Genomic DNA, 16,999 nt, shown 5'->3' on the forward strand with positions numbered 1-16,999 from the left:
GGATTTACCGGGTCGGACCCGGATTCGGCTTCAGGGTCAGGATCTCAAGCCATGTTGTCAGATGGATCATGGTTGGCTGGTTTAGCCATGGGGGATTCAACTAGGGTTTACTGCTCATGGTCCTTGCATTTTGCTGTCTTCATTGCTTCTGCCATTTTCATTGTATCCGTTTTCTCTTAATATTTTAGGGTTTCAGCTTTTTTGTCTTTCTAGGCCTGGGAGTGGGCTCCCTCCCAATGCACAAGACATTGAACACAAGGCTGCCTTGAAGGAATTGAAGTTTTGGCTTTTTTGTTAGGGATAAAAGATTGATTGATGGAGATTGCAGCTTTGGGAGCCTCATTCTCACTAATTTTTATATTGTTTGATACTTAGGAAGTGTTTTTTCTTTCCTTTCTTTTCCCTTTTCCTGGAATTGTGTATATATAAATGCTGGTTTTCCTTTCCTCCCTGTCCTGGTAAAAGTGTTTAGTTTCATGGATCTGTTTTCATCATGTTCCTAAAGCATATAATCCAGTTGCTTATAAGCATCAGATTCCATTAGAATTTTGCACGTACATTGAACAAATCCAAGAAACATATGTTAAAATTATGACGAAGGTTTAAGCTGGAAAAGAAAAGGAACATTATTTGCTTTGAATATGTGGGAGTATCTTAGCTAATGTCTGGAGAATAAGGTCCGTTTGCAGTAATTTGCAAGCATTGCTTTTATACTTGTCGGCTATGGCAGATCGTCATACAACATCTTGTTTATATACTGCTCCTTTGCCATGTCACTAAGAACATGATTGTTGCATGTATGTAATTGCTGTTTGGATCTTGAAACAAAACTTGCGCGGTCCCCTTCCTTCCAAAATTTGCTTTCAATTTTTTATTTGTATATTGTTCGAAACATCACAATAACAAAATAAATTAAACCAAACCCGAGTCCACTTTCACCGAAACAGTCGTATTAATTGTAATGTTAATTCAAGACATGCAATCATGTCATTTGGTGTACTTTCAGAAGAGGTTGTTCATCAGTTTTTCTTTTTTCGTATGTGCAACAGATACGAGAAAATCTACAAATGAATGTTCCAATGTTTGGTTTCATCGTCTTGACACAAAGAGAAGGTTGAATTGGTTGTTCTGTTGCCGTAGTTGACTGTCACCCTGTATTCACCTAAGAAACCAGAAAAGTCAAATGCACCATGGTCATCTGTTTCGCCCTTCACCACCCCAGTTTCCCATTCTTTCAGCAGTGAGTCCACCACATCACCGGCTGGGAGATTGTGGAGTTTGTTATCTGTTAGGCACATTCTGTAGCATCCAGAGGGGTGTAATGCTGTCCAAAGCATGATCCCCTTGATGGAGGGGTGTGAAAAACCTTCTCTCAGCACTACTTCTAGATATTTGGCCTGCAAAATTAGTATCAAATGAGATGTGTAATTCAAGAATGTGAGAGTAAAAAAGCTTTCTTGATCATTCAAATTAGCATATAAAGTTGTATTGGCTATTCTTTGTCTCGTGACCTGTGTTTCTTGATCAAGACTGTTGCTGATATCCACCTCTGTGAGCCAAATGGGAAGCTTTAACGTAGCTAATTTATCAAGAATAGCTCTGATTAGAGGAGGATTTGGTACTGTAAAGTGTCCCTCAAGTCCAATTCCATCCATTGAGACGCCGCCTTCTCCAAGTTCTTGCAATCTTGAAACATAGTGATCCACCGTGGAGTTCATATCATCACAAGTCTCCAACACATTGTATTCATTCATGAACAGCCTGGCCAAAGGATCTGATTTCTGGGCTGTTTGGAAAAATTCTAAACTGGCATTGGGACCAAGCCGTTGCTCGTAGAAATCCCAGTGGAGCATTTCATTATCGACATCCCAGTGTATGAATTCGTTTCTGTATTGACTCATCAGGCTTTGTATCCTGGAACTGACAGCAGATTTCAGCTCTGAGCTTGTTAGATTACGGACCCACGAAGGCGTAAAATCAGGGTCCTCCCAGAATATGTTATGTCCCCTGACTATAATCTGGTTACGCCTAGCAAATTCTAACATTTGATCTGGGATTGTATAGTTAACTTCTCCAGGTTGAGGTTCTGTTGAGTACCATTTCAATTCATCTTCAAATACTGCAGCATTAAATCGCTCCACGAACCAATTCTGCACCAAGAATTTATGCTTACTACTTGAAGGGAAAAAATAATTGAAAATATTCATGGACTGTAGTCACTGTTCTCTTTTACCTGGTAAGGTAAATTTCCTAAGATGGTACTTGCTATGGAAGATCCCAACGGAAAATCTCGAGAAACTTGCTCCACCACAACTGTAGCTCCTTGTAACCTGTTTCCATCAATATCTGATATGTGTAACGTGGTGGTGCGTTTTCTTTCCTGCATGGTTTTAGCCAATGTGAGTATCCAATCTTTGTAATAAAAATTAGTATTTTTAGTCCAAGATTCTAGGTCCATACAGTGTTTAGCATGTTTTGCTGGTTTATTTTCCATTGCTGATCAGTGAATGGCTGCAGAGAAGCACTGGAAACAGAGATAGTTATTGGTTGCCCATCTGAATTCTGCAAAACAGGAGGAAACAATGTAACTTTTCCAGGGACTACAAATCATGTCATATCTATCAATTTGGATGAAGGAAAATTTACAGTCACTCACCTGGAAATAGATAAGAGCATAGGCTGAAGGCGAGTTGAGAACAAATCCACCTTTTAGAAACGACCAGCATCCTCTCTTGGCTATAACAGTTCCCATGCAATTGAAAGTGACATTATCAGTTGTCAAGCTCGCCTTTATCACAGCTGAAGCTGCACCAGCTGTTATCTTAACCCAACCTGCCGATCACCAGCATTGTGTGAATTATGACAGAAAATTAATCGCCAATGGAAGTCTTTGAAATAAGCTGAACAGTTCAAACTCACTGGAAAAACAGTAGATTGTGTTGCCAGTGAGATTGTTTAAAACGAAAGCAGGGGAATTAACAGGAAATCTGGGGGGATGAGGCCTATTATAGACTCCGAGAGACTGATTCTTGATGATACCACCATCGTAGAGTGGATCCTCTGGTGCTGATTTGCACTGATACAGATGAACTGGTTAGACTAAGAATGATAACATTTGGAGATTTTCAAAATTGAAAAAGTGCTCCAACTTGGTTACCTCAGTGTAAGCAGAATAATCATACAAGGGTCCATCTCCCGTAAAAGAAGTCGAAGCAGTAGTTAAAGGTCCAAACTGGAGGGAGAGTCCCAAGAATAAAATGTATAGATAGTTCTTCATGTTTTCTACTTGAAAAGTTAGACTTTCAGACAGCAACCAAGTAAGCCTGAGTTAAACATATATGATTGATTCTACTAAACCCCTTGAGAGAGAGAGAGAGAGAGAGAGAGAGAGAGAGAGAGAGAGAGATGAGATGGCTAATGTGGTGATCAAAGGGGTGTTTAATAGGTGGTTTTGTGACTAATCACATACCCAGTCTACAAGATAACTTTAAAGAGGGCTGAAACAAAAGACATTTCAACGGCTTGTTCATCTCTTATTTAGTACATCATTCTGCCAGGTTTCTGGAGTTTATAGGGACTTGTTGCTTAGACATTTCCTTAAATTGTCTGTTGCTGTTTTGGAGGTTTTAGACATTTGGACTCAAACTCTAACTTAAATGTTCCGTTGAAGCAATTAATAAATTTACTGCATGTCCTCTATGATCTTGTCCTTCTTCCAATTTTCAATTCATAGAGTCCATGGAAATGATTAGAAAAATGTAATCGTCAGAAATGACGGTGCCAATCCCATATGCTTTACGTTGGAACAGGATCCTCTGAAAATTAAGCCACATTTTCCAAAACAAAAGCCCTCCTGAAAAAACAAAAGGAACTATATTTGAATCTTCCTAGGATTAAGAAAAACATATGTCCCTCACAAAAGAAAAATGGTTTTAATCATTAAGCAAATAGTTCCCCGAGCTGAGAAGATGGATTTGATTGTTTACTAAAGAAAAATGGTTTTAATGATTACAATTTACAAGCCATTGAGATTATTGGCATTTCTCAGATGTGGGCTTCCGGGGTTTATGGGACAAGTACAAAAATGAGAATCCAAGTTTGTCATTTCTTGTGGGCTGTACTGCTCAAGAAACGCAAGATGGGCCATGAAGAAAACCGATTGGTTTGCCCGTATTACTTTGTTCTGTGATGCTAACATGACTAAAGAGGCTCTGAGAAAACAGAACTCAGTTGCTAACCAAATGAATGCCACGGCTCCGAACAACTCTATTTAAAGATGTTCAAATTGGCTTATAAACCAACATAGTATAATCATTTCCTAATGTTATGGTGATTAGAATGCATTTCAGTTAGTGAAATACCAACCTCTTTGCAAATTTTCGGGCATCCTGTGGTAGTGTAGAATACAGGTGCTGTTTGCCATAGCAGAAACCGGAGAAGTTTCTTGAGCATCCACATCCATCCCCATCCAGACTGCATAATTCCAGCTTGAACAATTTGGCAGAAATTGAAAAGAGCAAAAAACACAATACCTGCTGTTGCTGCTATGCTCAGGAAAATACAAACAAATCAAAAGAAAAGTGAAATATTTGTGTAACTCAGCCCAGGAAAAAGTGAAATCAGGTTTTATGCATTAAAGACCAGCTTAGTCGAGACAGAATATGCATAGTTAACAGAGTTATAGGTACAAGAAAGAGGCATTCGACTTGTAATGATCGCTTATGAGACATCCCTGCATCCTTACACATTTCTCTCATTGATTGAAGTGTAACACCACTAAAACTATAGTGCAAACATCCCCCCTGCATCACCTCAATCTAGCTAGAAATTGTGCTGCAAGTACAAGTGTTCTTGAGGAGAAGCAGGACCAATCTCTTCCACTGGGTTTCTGAATGCGTCTCCAATACAGGCTCCATTTCCCACATTTCTTGGTTCTATGTTTTTCCCATCAAGATCTGATTCAGAAACAGATGATTTTCTCCTCTGCGAGGAAGCAACGCTAGGAAAAGTGATCCATGATGGAGCCCTGAATTCAAATCTTTGATCCTCTGTATCCGCCCCATCTGTTTCTGAGGTTGACCGGTTTCCTGATCTTTGAGAAGACTTCTTATGCAATCTACTACTTCCCAAAACCACCTCAGTCGGCAAGATAGGCTGATCATTAGATGGGCTACCCATTAACAGAGCAAGTGCGCGCTCCAAAGCTGTAGTCACTTTGTCCATTGATGGCCTCTCCTTTCCTCTCATTCTCACACATTTACTTGCTATATTAGCAATTCGCTTCAGTGCTTCAAGATCTGGTGGAGGTTTCAGTGCTGGATCAAGAATGGCTTCTAGATCACCAGCTTTGATCAAAGGGACAGCCCATTCAACTATGTTTCCTTCTTCATACTGCATATCAATGGCTTTCCGACCGCTGAGAATTTCCAACAGCAAAACACCAAAACTATAAACATCTGATTTGGTCGTAAGGTAATGAAGCCTATAGTACTCAGGGTCAAGATAGCCAAGAGTACCAGCAGGCAGTTCAGCCAAGGGGGAGCTACTGTTGGCTGGTCCCAGTAAAGAGAGGCCAAAGTCAGCAACACGTGCATTGTGCTCTTCATCTATGAGAATATTTGAAGACTTTATGTCACGGTGAATTACAGGGGGACAAGCATAGCCATGTAGATATTCAATCCCACGAGCCGCTTGAACTGCAATAGTAACCCTCCTGACCCAATCTAATTGGTCTTTCAGTTCCTTGTTCTTACTGTGGAGGTGTTGATGCAAAGATCCATTAGCCATGAACTCATAAACCAGAAGTCTCTCTCCACCTTCTTCACAGTAACCAAGCAAATTGAGCAGATGGGCATGGTTTAACCTGGAAAGCAAATCTAGCTCTGTATGAAACTCCTTTGAATTCTTCTTCACGTCAGGAGAGACAATAGCCCTTTTCACCGCAACTGTCGTCCCATCCTTCAAGACACCTTTAAAGACACAAGAAAAACTACCCTTTCCCAGAAGTGATTCTTCCTTAAACCCCCCAGTGGCTCTTTCAAGTTCCTCGTATGAAAACATCTGAGCCCTCCTAATCTTCAGCTCATCCAAGTCTGGACGAATCTTCCCACTCTCCTTACGAGAAGAACCATTTCCACTACGCTTTTTGGAAGTAACAGAGCACCTACAGTTCCTTAACTTGTATCGAACATATAGAACAGAAGTCAGAGTAACAGCACTTACCAAAAATAAAGCAAAGGAAACCTCTGCAGTAATGATTGGCAATTGCAGTGACCAGAACTTTTCATTCTTGCTTCCAGTTCTAGCAGCACTGGAACAATTATTGATGCACTCACCTGAGGTGCAACTCGAACAGTTGAATCCACATTGCCTATCCGATGTTAAGCTGCATTCACTGACCTGATACATTTCATTAGGACAGCCATCGCTACAAGGCAAGCAAATGTGAGAGCCAGGAGACTTGCAAGGTGAACTTGCATTATTAAACTCATAAAAATCACGTGAACAAGGTGTTGGCTTGCAAAGTCCAGGTGAAACAGCCAGCGGCAGAGCTGAAGGAAAATCGGCACCCCAACAGATAGGCGAAAGAGATGTCTCAGCTAGAATTCCACAAGTGAAGTAATCCCCAGCAGCAATCTCATAAAGCTTAACACCATTGGGAGGAGGTGTACTTTTCTCCACTGTATAACCCCAGCAAATCACTACTCTGTCATAACTTCTAATCCCACAAGCATGAAACTTTCCCCCAACTACAGAGAGCATAGGATCCTGAGGCGCCAAGTCCACGTTAAGCTGCCCAGAATGCATAAGAGAACCAACAGAAATCTCTAGTTCAAGATCCAAACTCGTCCCCCAACAAGCCACTCTAGAATCCACCCCTTGCAAAATCCCACAAACATGAAAACCCCCAGCTGCTATTTTTCTAAATCTCAACTCCTTGGGGACCAATCCTATCACATTACTACTAGTTTGATCACCCCAGCAGAAAACGCTCCTGTTCTGAGCAAACAAACCACAGTTAAACTCAGAACCTGCAGAAATAGATTGAATCTGCCCATCAAAATTGTAACTTTTTGTCATGTTATAACCCCAACAATCAACTAAAGAAGTATTCCTCAAGTCTCCCATCAAGGGTTTTCTCAATCCACATAAATGGTGGTCTCCAGCACTAATTTCTATGTACTCAGAATTCTCATCTGCTTTTAGAGGCGTACCCATTGGGATAAACCCTGTGCTACCCCAGCAAAAGGGTTCATTTGAATCCATCTGAAGTCCACAAACAAAGCCACTACCAGCGGTCAAACCGAGAAAAGGCGTATGATTTGGCGTTGCATGAATGATAGCAGGATTTGAGCCATAACAGTCGGCCAAATGAGAGCCATCAGATTTTAAACCACAGAAGACGGGACCGTTTTCACCGTAAGAAATGGCGATGGATGACATTGATCCCAAGCTGGAAACTTGGGAGCATAAATAGCGAAAAAGCAGCAAAAAGACCAAACAGCGATCAAGATGAAACATGGGGTTGCTCCATGAGAAAAGCTGCTTCATCTCTTCAAGATGAGTTTCTTGAACCAAGTAGTATTAATATAGTGTTTCTGTAAATCTCACAGGTTGTTAGGTGCGGAGGAAGTGGTGGCTGAAGGAAGCTTTGCACTGTGTGTGTGAGAGAGAGAGAGGGAAATTGAGCTGGTAGGAGCATTTAATATTCATCTGAGGGTGAATATTTGTCCATTCTCAATCCGAGGGTCTGTGTTTATCTCAAAACATTAAAACGTAAGCAGATGCCGCTGGATATCACGCTCACATTAAATGCTTCTTTTTCTGGTTTGAGCTAACTGAAACTAAATTCTTACCTTGAGATGCATATTGTTTTGAACTCTTAATATTAAGTGAGAGTAGTGATATTATTAAGATTTAATAATGGTTATATATTTCTTGTCTTTTTGATGAATTTGGTCATATTCATACATAGATTTGAGTGAAGGAGTCTCGGGATTTTGGGAAGACTTTTCTGGTTATTTTGTGATTACTTTAAATACTAACATACAAAACCATGCTTCTTTTCAGGATTAACCCCTCTCTTTCTCTTTCTCTTTCTCTTTCTCTTTCTCTTTCATCATAATATATAAAAATCCAAGTTTAACTGTTTTCATGTGAAGACTATGTGTGTATAGCTGTTCCATCCCATTCAACTTTTTTTATTCTAAATCAATTAATATTTTTACATTATGTGTATCCAAGTTCAACACTATAGCATTAGTCCAATTATTTCTAAAAAACATTAAGATTAATGGATCACTAACTTATAAAATAGATGTTACCACTTTAATACAAATTGCGAAAGAAAAATGCTTTTTTTTTTAAAAAAAAAATAATATTGCAACAATAGGTGTGAAGTGGTAGAATGTGAGCTGCAATGAGCTTGTGGAGTCATTTAATGTTTATCAAGATTAATCTTCCCGACATAAAAAGAATTAATTAGAGATTTGTTAGGTTGACGTGCCTTTAGATATAGAGAGTTTATCCGATATAAATTTCTTATTGTTTACTCAGTGATCCTATTGAATCAGACCTATTTTTGAGCCGCTACGTATTAATAGAAATCATGAGCTTAGTATTTGTGATCATGAACCAATAGCTGGATCAATTAACGGGGCCCACTACTTTTGCTTTAGACTTTAGAAAAATTAATTGACAAGTATTATGTATAAAAAAATTATATTAGTAATAGAATATTTTATACACACGATATATCAGTGGTAGAGTTTTGTGAAAAATGTTTTATTAGGCCCAATGCAAAGCATTTTTCTGAATCAGTTAAAAAGGAAAAGGCCCAATTAAAAGCCCAAATAGAGTTACTCACTTTATTTGGGCGGTCTCGAGGAAATAACGAGTATGAAGGCGTGTACACAACTGGATCCGATTAAACTAACAACTTCCTACTTTAACAATAAAATCTTGAGTGAGGATTAAGAATAATAACAGCAGCATTAATCACTCGCTGCCATTGTTGGCCTCGAGCAGAGAGAGACGAAGACCATTATCAATTCAGATATTCTTCCAATTTTATACATCACATTTACCTGCTTTGGAAACTCCCACTCACACTATCCGGTGTGTGTTTATAGTTTATACACTGATTTTTACTGTGAAACCGAAAATATTTGCTGGTTAGTATGCGTTACATGGATGATTGATGGGAAAACTTACTGAGACATGATTGATTGGATGATGGGGCGAGAGATCTCAGTGTTGATTCAGCCAAAGAGTTTGTTGATTTTCGTGGCGGCTTTAGTTCTGATATTTCTCGCTTCTTCGTTGTCTCAACAGGTAAAATGTTGTTTTGCTCAGTGCCCATTTTTTGTTGTTTTGAAATTTTCATACTTGTCGCTTCGTGGGATTTTGTGAGTCTTGCTGCGTAGCTTTATTCTTTAATTGGTGATTGGACTGAATTAGAAGTTATAAGTTTGCTTGGATCTGTTCTGATTGCCGTTTTAGTTGGTGTACGAATTTTTGGATGGTTTTTGTTTCCTTGTGGGTTCGAAGTCTTTGGTGGGATTCTGGTGAAAATTTCGAATCAATGTTGAGGAGAAACCGAAAATTTTTATTTTTTTCGCATTGGTTAAATGGGTAAAGGCTCCACCTTTATGAGCGAAAATTGTCAAGTATATGGACCATAACTGAAGAAAAAACGCAATATGTTCTACTTGTGATTGATTTAAGTTGCATGAAATAAAAATCGGTTACTGAACGGGATAGTTTGAGTGGTATATCTAGTTTGACAAGTTAAACGTTGCTCAAGGTATTGTTTTAGATATTGTGCTCTAAAGAAAATCTTTGATGGTTCATAAGGAATCAGTAGGCGGCAAGGAAGTATAACTTTACAAGCAAAGCATACTGACTTTTAAGTGTTTACGAGATATGTGGTTTACTATTTGCTTAATATCTTGTTAAGATATATATTAAGTACCTTCTGTTTTCATCTACTAGATCATAAGTTATGGAAAGTAGTTTTTATTTCTTAGATTTTATCACTGATGATGCTCTTGGCATTTTCCATGTTTGTGTTTCCTAATTTTATTTACTTCATATTTCCAGGAGGCAGCAGAACATGTGCAGGAAGACCACGAAATTACCCATAGAGTATTTTTGGATGTTGACATAGATAAGCAACGAATAGGTATGGCCCAAAATCCCATTACTCATATGATTTAATTATGAGTCTCCTGCCCCAAAATCCCATTATGAATCTTATACGAACCATGACCTGATTTCTATCTCGAGGTAACTTAAAATAAAGTGGTCAGTAAATTAAGGTGTGGGGTAGGGGGTGTGGATTGTCTAGGATAATGATTCTGCTGATGGCATTTAATGAAGGATTTTAGTAACACTGCAGGACCCTTGCGTCAGACTTTCAGATGTATTAAGCAGAAGGCTCTCCACTGTTTTTCTTTGTTTTCTTCCCCTCAAATTGGGATTATAACATGATTTGCCTCTTCTACAGTTTGATAGACGAACACTGTTCTTGTGACATGCCATTCTATGCCGCATAAATTTATAACACTTGCTCGAGCTATCATGAAGTGATAAGCCTGACAAGTCATCAAAATCTCATTGTCGTGTGTGCTCCCACCCTTTTGGATGTGAAACTTAAAATTCTGGAAATGTTGGAATAATACTTGGAAGATAGTTGACATCAAAATCTGCATGTATTGTTTTCATCGTGTCCCTGTTCACATTTTGAGTTTTACACCTTGATATAACAGGGAGAATCACTGTTGGATTATATGGTGAAGTCGTGCCAAAGACTGTGGGTAATGTCTTCTGTCCCCTGCTTGAATTTCTGCCTGTTCAGCAGATTGCGCTTGTTTTTTTTCGGGATGACAATTGACTGTATCTATGTTTTTCTTTACAGAGAACTTTAGGGCTCTGTGTACAGGTATTTTCAGGACTTACTACTATTCAAGTTTGTTTTTGAATTGGCATTCTTGAATCGATGTTTTTGATAGAATGTCTGATAGTTTGTGTTTTCTCCTTCAATAATCTTTGTATCTGGAATCAGGGGAGATGGGAAAAGCTGCTAACGGGAAAGTTCTCCACTATAAGGGAACTCCATTTCATCGGATAATACCTGGATTCGTGATACAAGGTGGGGACATTGTTTCTGGAGATGGGAGAGGAAATCAATCTATATATGGCGGCACATTCCGTGATGAGAATTTTAAGTTGAAGCATTCACATGCAGGTTCGCAATGATCTCGTAGTGACATTCTCTCCCTCTCTTTCTCTCTCTCTCTCTCTCACACACACACACGCGCGCGCGGGCGTGCGCACCCAGAGAACACCTGCAGAAAGGCGCTCATCAATCTGACTTTTGCAGGTGTTTTGTCAATGGTGAATTCAGGGCCTGATTCCAATGGTTCCCAGTTTTTCATATCTACAGTGAAGGCTTACTGGTATGCTTTCTCTGTTGAGGTAGCATTATAGAACGAGTTCACTACTACTGTTAAACTTGTGAAGTCTGGTGCTGAATTCTTCACATTTCTTTGTCCAGGTTAGATGGAGAGCATGTTGTTTTTGGCAAAGTCATTGATGGAATGGATACTGTTTATGCCATTGAAGGGGGTGCAGGAACCTACAGCGGGAAGCCAAGGAAGAAGGTAATTATTGCCGATTCTGGGGAGATACCCAAGAGCAAGTGGGAAGACGACCCCCGAATTTCAGTAACATAACAATAAACGCAAGTTCTTAAGTTTAACTAATTGATTCAGTTAGAAATTGTTTTGCTGTGCGTTCTTATGTAGCATATTTGTGAAATCGTACAATCATCTATAGTCCAGCACTTGCCTCTTCAGAGAACTGTAATCTGTTTTTCCGCGTTGAGCAACTGATATATGAGTGGCTATTACAGAAAGAATGAAAACCGAAGCATATATTATAGGATAGAACAAAAAGGTCTTTTAGCCATTTTGTGCTGCATTTAATCAGCTCAAGTACAAAAAGGACAAGAGGTTCTACATTCTTTTATGCTATTCCTGTCTTAATTTGTGCATTTGGGCTGATGTACAGGAATGTAAATTTAAGGTAGTTGATCCTTAGCTAGAAAGTAATGAAAATGTTGGCAGGCAAGGCAACAATTAAATACTAGTAAATGAAGAAAAGAAAGCAACGAGGATCAAAATCTTTCGCATTAATGGAACGGCCATTTTCACTCATGTCTCAATCAGTACTTTTACATCTTTTATCAATCAATTATTATGAAAACTTGTGCTTTTTATCCTTGAATGTTGTATGAAGCAAGGGTTATTGCATAGCAATGCCAGCCTTTTTCGTGTGTCTTACATTTTTGTCGTTGTTTGCTCTGCTTTCTTTCGGGCTTCACATGCAGCATTTCTTGTCCATATTAAATTATCTGTTTGGGGAAATTTTAACTCAAATTAAGTTTAGTAAAACTTGAATTAAATATAATATATTTATAACATAATTGGTATATAATTAAAAAAAATCAATCATATAATAAATATACCACATCTATTTTAAAATTAATTTAATTTAACAAAATCGGAAATGAACAATAATTTTTCAATCTACTCAACCCCATGACCATGTTCCTTAATTTTATCTAACCCTGTTCTGAATACATAGAAGTGGTGGGGAGATTTCAAACCTACCATTCCACGTAAATATGATCATATAGTGGGAAGAATGTGGGTAGTAAGTGGGAATATGCATAATTAATTGTATACCAAACTTGATTATGCAAAAGGAGGTGCGTTGAGCTGGCTTACTATTTGATTAAATTCACTCCTAACTGTTTCTTGCATATGCACGGAACCATCTTCTTTATTATTATTTCCTTTTTTTCTTTTTTCAAAACAAATTGAGGGGTCAAAATGGGATGAATGGGTGTGAGTAGCTTATTTATAAATGTACATCAAGAATTGTTTTTAGATCCATTAAGTTCAACATATGCCGTAGCTGTAGGGTGAAATTCAAAAGGATGCAGAAAGAGGCGAAAAATGCAAAATGATGCAAGTCAAAATTCACATCCCCAAAATACATCAATATGTACTGTTTTTTCATATTATAAACATAGAAGAATAATTTTAGTTAAGCAAATTTCAGTTTTTGAGATAATTTTCAAGAATTTAACCCCAAAGTATTACCTAGAATAGTTGGCACTGTATTCTCAGAATCGTGATCCACAATTCACAGCTCACATGAAATAGTCAAACGAAACAACAATCCCATCATCATCACCTCCTCCACGCCGCCGATGGACAATAGTGAAGACCCTAACAAGTTAGCGTCCACTCTTTATGACCCCACCTCCTCCGTCAAGCAACCCCTCCTCTCCAAACCATACCCAACACTTGACCCACCCATAGCTTCCACCTCTGAAACTGAAGACGACCAAACCCAGTTCCTTCAGATCTCTTACAATTATGGCCCTCGCTCCATCAAAGATTTACCTTTTCTTCTTCTCTTTTCTCTACTCGTTCTCTGCACTTTCGGCTTTGGAATCTTCGCCTCTGTCAACAGGAACCCCCACCGCTCCCAAGTTTCGTCTTTTATTTACAATACCACCTCATCTTCTTGCACTTTCGTTAAGGATTTGCAGAGTCCCTTCTCTTCGAATTCTTCGCCCTGGAGTTCTTTTGACAGTGTGAGTGAAAGCTCAACTCCTAATGGTAGACCCACTTATCCAAGTGCCTCAAAATCGACTTCTTCGGAGAGTTTGCATGCGAATTTCTCTTTTCCCGAGCACCCCACTTCATTGAACTACTCAACTTCGACTCGTTCCAGGAGTACAAGTGAAGATTCCTCTTCGTCTGACTATTCCGTTTCTTTCAAGTCCCCAAGATCAACTTTTTTAAACGCTTTGCTGGATTGTACATCCTTTCTTGGCAACCCCTCTTCCTTGAACTCCATAAACTCGAGTGTTTTGAAGAGCTTGATATGGACGCTTGTAATCACTCTAATTCTGAGCGGGCCCTTTGTCTTGTTCGTGCTTTTGTTGCTCAAGCACTACACTAAACAGATAGTTTATGCCTCGCTCCCTTTCTTTGTGATAGTTCCAATTTTCATTAATGTGTACTGGTTTGTTGCTTGCACGGTGAGCTCCAGATGCAGTGAGGCCTTTCCTTTGGCATATCGGATTTTTGTCCTCATTTTCGTCTTCTTGATAATTGGGGTTATTGTGTGGATATTTGTAATGAACTGGCATAGAATTGAGTTGACTGTGAGCATTATTGGTGTAGCTTCGAATGCATTGTCCAGAAACTTAGGATTGTTCGGAGTTCTTCCAGCTCTGATTCTGGGGTTGCTTGTGTTCTATGTACCCGTTGTTGTGTTTCTGATATTCGCTAACCGGAATGGGAAGATCGTGCCCAGAGAAAAGCATGGGGAATACTATTGTGTTTGGAAACAGGATAGCTGGGTGCCTGCTTACTATACATTTGCAATTTTGATGATGCTGTGGTCTGCCACTGCTATGGTGGAAGCTCAAATATATGTGATCAGTGGAACTATTGCACAATGGTATTTCTCCAAGGACGATTCGGGGCCAAAGCATGGGATAAGAAGTTCCTTAAGGTGCTTTCCTATATGCCTGCTTACTATACATTTGCAATCTTGATTGTCCTGCTGTTTGTGTGCTGTAGGCTATAGGCACCAGTAATATGTGTACTTAATGCTCTTAACACTGGCCAGTGTTTGAAATTACTGATTTGGCTGACTAAATGTGAGAAAAAAGATTTGGTGTAATGGTCTTAGCGATGATGTATAAAGGAGAGGTTTCAAGGACTAGTTGCAGTTGATGCTTTGAGCATATTCTCAGGCAACTACTAACAAGAAGTAATGTCTTAGGAATGTGTCACCAATAATAATATTGTTATTCATGAAACTAAGTCTATGAGCAAATTATCACATTCAGAGTCTTATTGCTAACTTTCTGATTCAAATGCTAAGAATTATTAATAACGATGCAACTTACAAGTCCTTTTTGTTTATTGAACCTCCCTTGAAGCAGTCTTTATCCCATAGCACATAACACTAGAATTGGCTTCATAATCTTCGACAGTTTTTCCACTCTTTGCATATGTTGATTCAACATCTCACCTGATTGCATTTCTGACCTCTCTTAAAACATTGCAGAAACGCATTTGGCCCGTCCTCTGGGACAATATGTTTCTCTGGATTGCTTATCTGTGTTGTCCGTATAGTACGCTCTGTGGTTGATAATGCAAGGCAAGAAGACGCTTCTGGGATTGTGAATCTTATTCTGCGGTGCTGCGCCAATACCCTATTGTCAGCAGTGGAGTTTCTGAACAAGTTCACCATTAATTTCGCTGCCATAACTGGTGAAGCATACTGCAGTGCTGCAAGGATGACATATGAACTTCTCAAACGCAACCTTCTATCAACAGTATTTGTGGAGACTGTTTCCACTCGAATACTGGCTGGAATTGTCCTTGTACTATCAGCAATTTATGCCATAGTGGTAAGTTTAATCTCTTTCTTTCGATACACTCCACATGGATTTGTTCGAATTTCTCCCACTTGAGCGGATGAAACAGCTCGATTCCCATTACTAATTTGGCAGGCATGGTGAGCTGCCCTCAGTGACTCTTATAATCTGAGATACGGCAGTTAGGGCCTAGCTCACTGTCCCATGCCACTAGCCACTCAGGGACTCACTATTCTGAATGAATTGAACATGTTGATGACCTGCAACTTATAAAGATCCATCCATGCTCTTGAGTTCTATTGTGTAATTTTCTTGTTAACGGTGATGTTTTTGGTAGGCATTTTGTCTCACAGCCGTGATCATTTGGACCTTGGTCCACTTACAGACAGATAGCTAAAATAATAGTTTCTTACAGCCATGATCATTTGGACTGCTCAGTGAGGTGGCGGACATGATTTTGCTCCATTTGATTTCTCCTGATTATATTTCCGTTCATTTATAAGTGTTATGTATATGTGTGTATCTTGAATGTCATGGAAGCATGAATTGGTGATGCTACCCTTCTACTCCATTTCTTTTCATGTTTTCCAGTACCTATATGTGGAGTTTGGGTCTGAAAAAATGCTGTTTCTTCATATGCAGGTGTGCGTTCTTCTGAAAACTGTTGTTCATCTAGGGGATGATGCATATTTTGTTGCTCTTATGGCATGGATATTGCTGATTGTGGTTCTGGGCTTCTTTGTGCACGTCTTGGACAATGTTATTGATACAGTGTATGTATGCTATGCCATCGACCGAGACAGGGGAGAGGTTAACAAACAGGACGTCCACGAGGTCTACGTTCACCTCCCAATCAGCAGAAGTCATAGGGGGGCAGGTTTTGTCGCCAGAACTCCGCTGCTTGTGTAATCATATCCTCATTTGGTTCATCTGTTGTATTATCTGTAACTGGTTTTGCTTGGAGGTATAATTGCCAGACGGCAAATTGTGCATATTTGAGATGTTATCTTGTACCCAGCGTTGTTCAATAAAAATGTTCATTTTTGTAGCAGAATTCCTTGTTTGTTGAGAACTCTTTGTTTGTCCAACACACGCAATACCTCAATTTGTTTGAGCAGGCTACATTTCACAATTTACACATCTGAACATGCACCACAGTAGTAAGATAAGATCATTTACGTATACGTGGATTGCAGCACGGAGCTTGTGGTTTATAAATTTCTGGAGGCAGCAACCTTAAACTGAAAACCTTTCATGAAAAGTCATTAACATAATCAGAAAGAAGGAAAAAAGTTTATAATAATGTCCACAGCTCTGAGGAGCATTAGCAGGTAGAGTAGTTCCATGAGAAAGAAGTCGAAACTATGCAGCTGGATACCTCAAGTTCTGACTCAAAAGCAGGAAATAACTCACCATATGGTCTCCATCTCTTCTCTATGGCCATACAATAGGCGGGAGCAGTTAGGAATCAGTCGATTATGCCTAATAAAATAGGGGGGGGGGGGGGGGGGTGTCTCAGACTTGTTA

At 39.2% G+C, this 16,999-nt stretch overlaps 4 protein-coding genes across 7 annotated transcripts; 2 read left to right on the forward strand and 2 right to left on the reverse strand.

Annotated features, from left to right (window-relative positions):
* On the reverse strand, positions 667-4,498 carry LOC105169775 (anti-sigma-I factor RsgI6). 3 transcript variants are annotated; one of them, XM_020696289.1, is made up of 8 exons: positions 4,366-4,497; positions 3,158-3,853; positions 2,920-3,076; positions 2,657-2,832; positions 2,461-2,562; positions 2,234-2,380; positions 1,512-2,150; positions 669-1,397 (listed from the first exon to the last, which is right to left on the reverse strand). In XM_020696289.1, the coding sequence occupies exons 2-8, from the start codon at positions 3,275-3,277 to the stop codon at positions 1,062-1,064; spliced, it is 1,677 nt and encodes a 558-aa protein (XP_020551948.1). In that variant the 5' UTR covers positions 3,278-3,853; positions 4,366-4,497; the 3' UTR covers positions 669-1,061. The 3 variants fall into 3 exon arrangements, with proteins under 3 accessions (XP_011088587.1, XP_011088588.1, XP_020551948.1); XM_011090285.2 differs by lacking the exon at positions 3,158-3,853 and having other exon boundaries at positions 667-1,397; positions 4,366-4,498; XM_011090286.2 differs by lacking the exons at positions 2,920-3,076; positions 3,158-3,853 and having other exon boundaries at positions 667-1,397; positions 4,366-4,484.
* LOC105169776 (serine/threonine-protein kinase-like protein ACR4) lies at positions 4,611-7,843 on the reverse strand. The gene has a single exon (XM_011090287.2). The coding sequence runs from the start codon at positions 7,549-7,551 to the stop codon at positions 4,822-4,824; it is 2,730 nt and encodes a 909-aa protein (XP_011088589.1). The 5' UTR covers positions 7,552-7,843; the 3' UTR covers positions 4,611-4,821.
* On the forward strand, positions 8,950-11,926 carry LOC105169777 (peptidyl-prolyl cis-trans isomerase CYP21-1). 2 transcript variants are annotated; one of them, XM_020695623.1, is made up of 7 exons: positions 8,950-9,333; positions 10,102-10,183; positions 10,770-10,817; positions 10,919-10,942; positions 11,066-11,248; positions 11,384-11,459; positions 11,563-11,702. In XM_020695623.1, coding segments are annotated over exons 1-7 (528 nt in total). In that variant the 5' UTR covers positions 8,950-9,219; the 3' UTR covers positions 11,564-11,702. The 2 variants fall into 2 exon arrangements, with proteins under 2 accessions (XP_020551282.1, XP_011088590.1); XM_011090288.2 differs by having other exon boundaries at positions 8,952-9,333; positions 11,558-11,926.
* LOC105169778 (CTL-like protein DDB_G0288717) lies at positions 13,249-16,526 on the forward strand. Its single transcript, XM_011090289.2, has 3 exons — positions 13,249-14,598; positions 15,160-15,505; positions 16,115-16,526. Exons 1-3 carry the CDS (start codon positions 13,280-13,282, stop codon positions 16,379-16,381), a joined length of 1,932 nt encoding a protein of 643 aa, XP_011088591.1. The 5' UTR covers positions 13,249-13,279; the 3' UTR covers positions 16,382-16,526.

The sequence above is a fragment of the Sesamum indicum genome, linkage group LG8 (assembly GCF_000512975.1).
Source record: "Sesamum indicum cultivar Zhongzhi No. 13 linkage group LG8, S_indicum_v1.0, whole genome shotgun sequence".
Taxonomy (NCBI): domain Eukaryota; kingdom Viridiplantae; phylum Streptophyta; class Magnoliopsida; order Lamiales; family Pedaliaceae; genus Sesamum; species Sesamum indicum.

Excerpts from the sequence above, each read along its gene's own strand:
- LOC105169775 (XM_020696289.1), bottom strand. The coding sequence starts at position 3,277 with ATGAAGAACTATCTATACATTTTATTCTTGGGACTCTCCCTCCAGTTT. Across the intron at positions 2,381-2,460 it reads AGCAAAACATGCTAAACACT|GAAAGAAAACGCACCACCAC; the intron begins GTATGGACCTAG and ends AAAACCATGCAG. Across the intron at positions 2,151-2,233 it reads TAGGAAATTTACCTTACCAG|AATTGGTTCGTGGAGCGATT; the intron begins GTAAAAGAGAAC and ends TTCTTGGTGCAG.
- LOC105169778 (XM_011090289.2), top strand. The coding sequence starts at position 13,280 with ATGGACAATAGTGAAGACCCTAACAAGTTAGCGTCCACTCTTTATGAC. Across the intron at positions 14,599-15,159 it reads GGGATAAGAAGTTCCTTAAG|AAACGCATTTGGCCCGTCCT; the intron begins GTGCTTTCCTAT and ends AAAACATTGCAG. Across the intron at positions 15,506-16,114 it reads CAGCAATTTATGCCATAGTG|GTGTGCGTTCTTCTGAAAAC; the intron begins GTAAGTTTAATC and ends CTTCATATGCAG.
- LOC105169776 (XM_011090287.2), bottom strand. The coding sequence starts at position 7,551 with ATGAAGCAGCTTTTCTCATGGAGCAACCCCATGTTTCATCTTGATCGC.
- LOC105169777 (XM_011090288.2), top strand. The coding sequence starts at position 9,220 with ATGATTGATTGGATGATGGGGCGAGAGATCTCAGTGTTGATTCAGCCA. Across the intron at positions 10,943-11,065 it reads CTTTAGGGCTCTGTGTACAG|GGGAGATGGGAAAAGCTGCT; the intron begins GTATTTTCAGGA and ends ATCTGGAATCAG. Across the intron at positions 11,249-11,383 it reads GTTGAAGCATTCACATGCAG|GTGTTTTGTCAATGGTGAAT; the intron begins GTTCGCAATGAT and ends TGACTTTTGCAG.